This window comes from Haplochromis burtoni, unplaced genomic scaffold (assembly GCF_018398535.1).
Source record: "Haplochromis burtoni strain Fernald_Lab_line unplaced genomic scaffold, NCSU_Asbu1 Contig_110, whole genome shotgun sequence".
NCBI classification, from domain to species: Eukaryota; Metazoa; Chordata; class Actinopteri; order Cichliformes; family Cichlidae; genus Haplochromis; species Haplochromis burtoni.
This window is the reverse complement of record NW_024582471.1, coordinates 111,405-116,050: the sequence shown is the minus strand read 5'-3', so window position 1 is coordinate 116,050 and position 4,646 is coordinate 111,405. Positions and strand designations below refer to the sequence as shown.

Genomic DNA, 4,646 nt, shown 5'->3' with positions numbered 1-4,646 from the left:
CGTCGGTGTAAATCTAAGGCTGACAGAGCTGCAGTATGACACACACAAGAGCAGACGATCATTTTTCTTCATCACAGGTGAGTGTCATTTTTTTAACCTGTTTTTCTATGAGCGCTAGTGAAGGGAAATTGTTATAATAAACAATACTGTTTATTTAGTGAGCGCTAACCCTGACTGAAATGTTTACAGCTTTAAATAAGCTTAGTTAAACTGTAACCAAGTTGTTCTTTGTTCTGATAGAATCCCTGTGATGTTGTGAGTTGAAGCATTTATATTTGAGATGAAAAATGGGGCTTCACCCCTATATAATTTGTAATTAAGATTGTGCAAAATAATGCAAGTGCTTTGTTTGATCATTATGACAGAAAGATGTGAAGATAAAAAATAAAAATACATAATCCTTCACCAGGAATAATATAAATCAACTGACAGATCATTTTGTGCTAGATAGGACTATTATCAGACCCAGATGCAAATATATAGCTGTTGCACAAATGATTATAGGCTGGAAGTACAATAAATAGAAAAATGAGAGAATGAAAAGATCAAATGATGCGTTCAGGGCCGTGAACATGACTCTTCCTACACCTTTTAGCTGAATGCTGAACTGCCTTCTATTTCTTTGATGAGGTAGGTGCTACAGTAAAACTGCTTTTCCAGAATAAATGGTCAACAGTGCAAATAAACAGACTTTCTGATACAGCAAAAACCAGTATGGACATAAAGGTATATAAAATTGTACTATAAAAAGTTGAGAAGTTGTTTTTTTAACCCACTAATTGCAGCAAACAAAAGAAGACTTTAAAAAAAAATCATTATCAAAATGGTCTAAGTAGTAGTAACTTACTACTGAAAGTTAAAGCAGCTGAGTTATGTGTGGTATCACTTGTTGTGTTAATCTGTACAGTAATGTGCATAAAGACCAGGAACTCCTCATTAAGATAAGCTCTGTGACCTCAGCACTTATTCAAGAACTGCGTCCCAACTGTCTGAAGAACAGCGCTTTCTAATTTTGTTTTGCGCCTCTTAACTTTTTTGGTTCTGTCATAATTTAATAATAATTTAAATAATATATTTTCTAGTTATGATTATATTCTTCTTTTAGTTATCATATTCTTTATCACAATGCTAAAATACACAGTAAGTAACGTTTTCAGCAACTCAGGTTCAGATTTTCTCAATTTGGGACTAATTAGAGACTAATATTCAAAGTTATCATCATTTCAACTGAAACGTGACATTAACTTTTTTTTTCCTTAAGTGCTGATGATTTGTAATTTTATAATGCACAATGGCCTTGTTCTATATAACAAGTAATTCAAGTTGCAGTATTTACAGTGTTGATGGGTATAAAATGGTTTCACAAAAGGTGTTTTGTTTAATTTTTAAAATGGGTTGGTCAAGAACCAAATAGAGGGGAGCATTGGAAATAAATATCAGTCCAAACAATGTCTTAATACCTCCTACCTCGACATGCATTACGAGACATGGTTGCACTGTAATACTGTAATTTTGCTTGTTTGTGACTCTAAATCCACCTACTTTTGGAGAATTTGGAGAATTCACTTCCCTCTGAAGGTATTCAAACTATTGTCTGATGCATTAAGCCTTTTTTTTTAAATGTCCAGTAGTGATTTTGTAAATAAAATATAATATAACCTTTCAATCATTATAACAACATCTGCGTTGATTAGAAGGCCACCCGGTATTGCTAGCCACAGCAAGCAAAGAGATTGTGTGTTAGATACGCCCCCTGCTCTGAGAACAAGCTTTTCAGGCCCATGGTCTCTTGTGATTTATATGGCAAACCAAAGTTCACTGTTCAAAGATTTACTGATAAAAAGTAGCCCCGGAGCTGCATTTCAGCCTGAAACAAACAGGATTCTGGGTGGTTTGTCCACTTTTTCATTGTTAATGTGCCATAGAGTGGTGCTATGAAATGCCTCGAAGTAATTATTTCCAATTCTCTCTGTATGTTTTGACAGGTTTGATTAGGCCATGGATAACAGCACCTTGGGATGGCTTGGAGATGATAACACATCTCTTCAACTTGAACTTCAATCGTGTACTTTATTGAGGCATCGGGTCTCTCGCATTTTCCTGTATGCTTTCCTGTCGGTTGGCATCATCTGCACAGTTGTGGGCAACTTCCTGGTGGTCTTGTCCATTGCTTACTTCAAGCAGCTGCAGTCCCCCACAAACTGCTTCGTCATGTCCCTGGCGGTGGCTGACTGCCTAGTTGGCCTTGTAGTGATGCCTTATAGTATGATTCGAACTGTGGAGGGGTGCTGGTACTTTGGTTCTCTTTTTTGTCGGATACACTCTAGCCTAGATGTTATGCTCTGCACTGCCTCCATATTTCATCTCAGCTGCATCGCCTTCGACCGTTACTATGCTGTCTGTAACCCTCTAGTTTACTCTTTAAAGATGAGCCACAGGCGGGTAGCTCTCCTCATTGCTGTATGTTGGCTTGTCCCCATACTCATTTCCTTTGGCCCCATTATGCTAGACCTTCATGTTGCTGGTGTAGACATGGTGATTCCTAAAGATTTATGTGTGTTCTTGGTCAGTCGCATTTATGCTGTCATGGCTTCTTTAGTAGCCTTTTACCTGCCCATGGCAATCATGCTAGTAGCCTACTGGAAGATCTTCAAAGCTGCCAAGCGGCAGGCCAGGCAGATCAGTGCCATGGAAAGCCAGATGGCTGCTGGAGTGGGTAAAGACTCAAGCAAGAAAAAAAGACACAGGAATGCCATGAAGAGGGAGAGAAAGGCAGCAAAAACTTTAGGTATCATCATGGGAGTTTTTCTCATCTTCTGGATGCCCTTCTTTACTGTCAACATCGTGGACCCGTTCATTGAATACAGCACAGAGGTGGTCCTCTGGGATCTCTTTCTGTGGTTAGGGTATATCAACTCATCCCTAAACCCTTTCCTGTATGGTTTGTTCAATCGCTCCTTTCGGAGGGCATTCCTCATGTTTATGGGCTGCAGGGTATGCCTGCCCGGATCATCCCCAGGAATGGAATTATCACATACTCGAAAAGAGGCAAATGAATGTGCAGAGCAATCCTAAAATAGTATCTATAAATGTAGGTGTAGATATTTCAACAAACAGTGAGGGCTACTTTTTTTTAAATCAACAACATTACTCTCGGACTACTTCAGCCACAGTTTCTGTTAACAGCAAGGCAAAATATGCTTAAAACTGAAAGAATATCATTAACTGTGACCTGTCTACTAATGAGGGTGGGTTTAAAACTATGCCTTCAACCATTATGTAAGAATTTGTTCCCAGCCTATGGGTTCATTTTCATAAAAAATTACATTATTCATTTTTCTTGTTATTATTATTACATTTGTTTCAAAAGGATTTACAAGAGGAAAAATGAGCAGATCATAAAGTTAAGTAAGAGTGGGAACTGTGGGAAATAAGCAGTTAGAAGTTTTGGCTAACTTATGTGAATTGCTCTGTCCTTAGAAGATCCTCTGTTGTGTTTAAAGAATGTGTAAAGGCAGTAATGATGATGGTACAATTCCCAATGAGTAGGCAATGTGAAAGGTTAAAGTGTCAAAAGCTGCCTCTCCAGGGTTTGTGTTGAACTAAAACTAACTACATCCTAGGTGCTGACCATTCCCATATTTATTCTTAAAGTAATTTTTAAAGGCCTAAACAATAGGCCAAAGGTTTTAAATTTGTGGTAGTACTGTTTTTCATCTAATAAGAAAGAGAACCAAAAGATACCTAAATTAGAGGTTTTATGTAAGAGTAAACAATTCCCAAGACCTAAATGGGGGAAAGTTTGGAAGATTTGTGAAGCAAGACTTGGAGAAGCAAGTTGAAAGGAACAGATGAAACTTCACTTCAGCAACATGCAGATTTAAACCTCAGGTAAAGGTAAAGCTTTTTGATGTTTATAAATTTGCTCTTCTTTGCTCAAGAATTTGAAACTATAGTGATAAAATTCACTGACATTATAATAAACTCAAGATAAGACTGGCTAGCAAGAACTGACTGAACTGACTGGCAGAGAAGCAGGAATTCACACCAGTTTGAATGTAAGCGGAAGCAAAAATAATATGAAGAACAAAGCGCACAGCACAAATTTGGATGTGTCTTTTGTTCCGCTTTTGCTGGTATTTGCAGTTTGTATAATTCTGCAGCACAATATTTACAATAGCTACTTACACTTACACCCTGAGAGTTTTGATATAAATACACATTACATGATTTTATAAATTTGATGTTTATTAGATGTTGTGCTTGACTTTTTCTCACTGTGTGGTCCCTGTAGGACAGCTACAATATTAAACCTTACCTGCTGATACAGCTTCAAGTGACACTTCAAGACATTTAGTCAGAAATATTGTTTCATAAAAAATGACTTTTTTATGATTAAAATAAATACTTTTACTTACCTTGTTTACTTACCTCCATCACTGTTACAGATGCAGTGAAATCTCAGTTTAAGATGGGACAGGAAGAGAAACAGATTTAAGGTAATTAAATACACTATGTGAAAAAAAAAACCCTACTGGGCCACACCTCCTAATTATTATCATTAATGACATGTTTTCCTATGTGATACAAATGCTTTTAAGGAACTAAGTCTGCGTGCCCTGTCCCAAATACTTTGATCTTCTGTT

General features: G+C 37.1%; 1 protein-coding gene across 2 annotated transcripts; it reads left to right on the top strand.

Moving 5' to 3' along the window:
- Positions 1-4,646, top strand: LOC102303863 (5-hydroxytryptamine receptor 4). 2 transcript variants are annotated; one of them, XR_006054687.1, is made up of 3 exons: positions 1-77; positions 1,986-3,891; positions 4,449-4,646. XR_006054687.1 is itself a non-coding variant. In XM_042223375.1 (2 exons), the coding sequence occupies exon 2, from the start codon at positions 1,999-2,001 to the stop codon at positions 3,073-3,075; it is 1,077 nt and encodes a 358-aa protein (XP_042079309.1). In that variant the 5' UTR covers positions 1-77; positions 1,986-1,998; the 3' UTR covers positions 3,076-4,646. The 2 variants fall into 2 exon arrangements, 1 of the variants encoding a protein (XP_042079309.1); XM_042223375.1 differs by having other exon boundaries at positions 1,986-4,646.

Excerpts from the sequence above, each read along its gene's own strand:
- LOC102303863 (XM_042223375.1), top strand. The coding sequence starts at position 1,999 with ATGGATAACAGCACCTTGGGATGGCTTGGAGATGATAACACATCTCTT.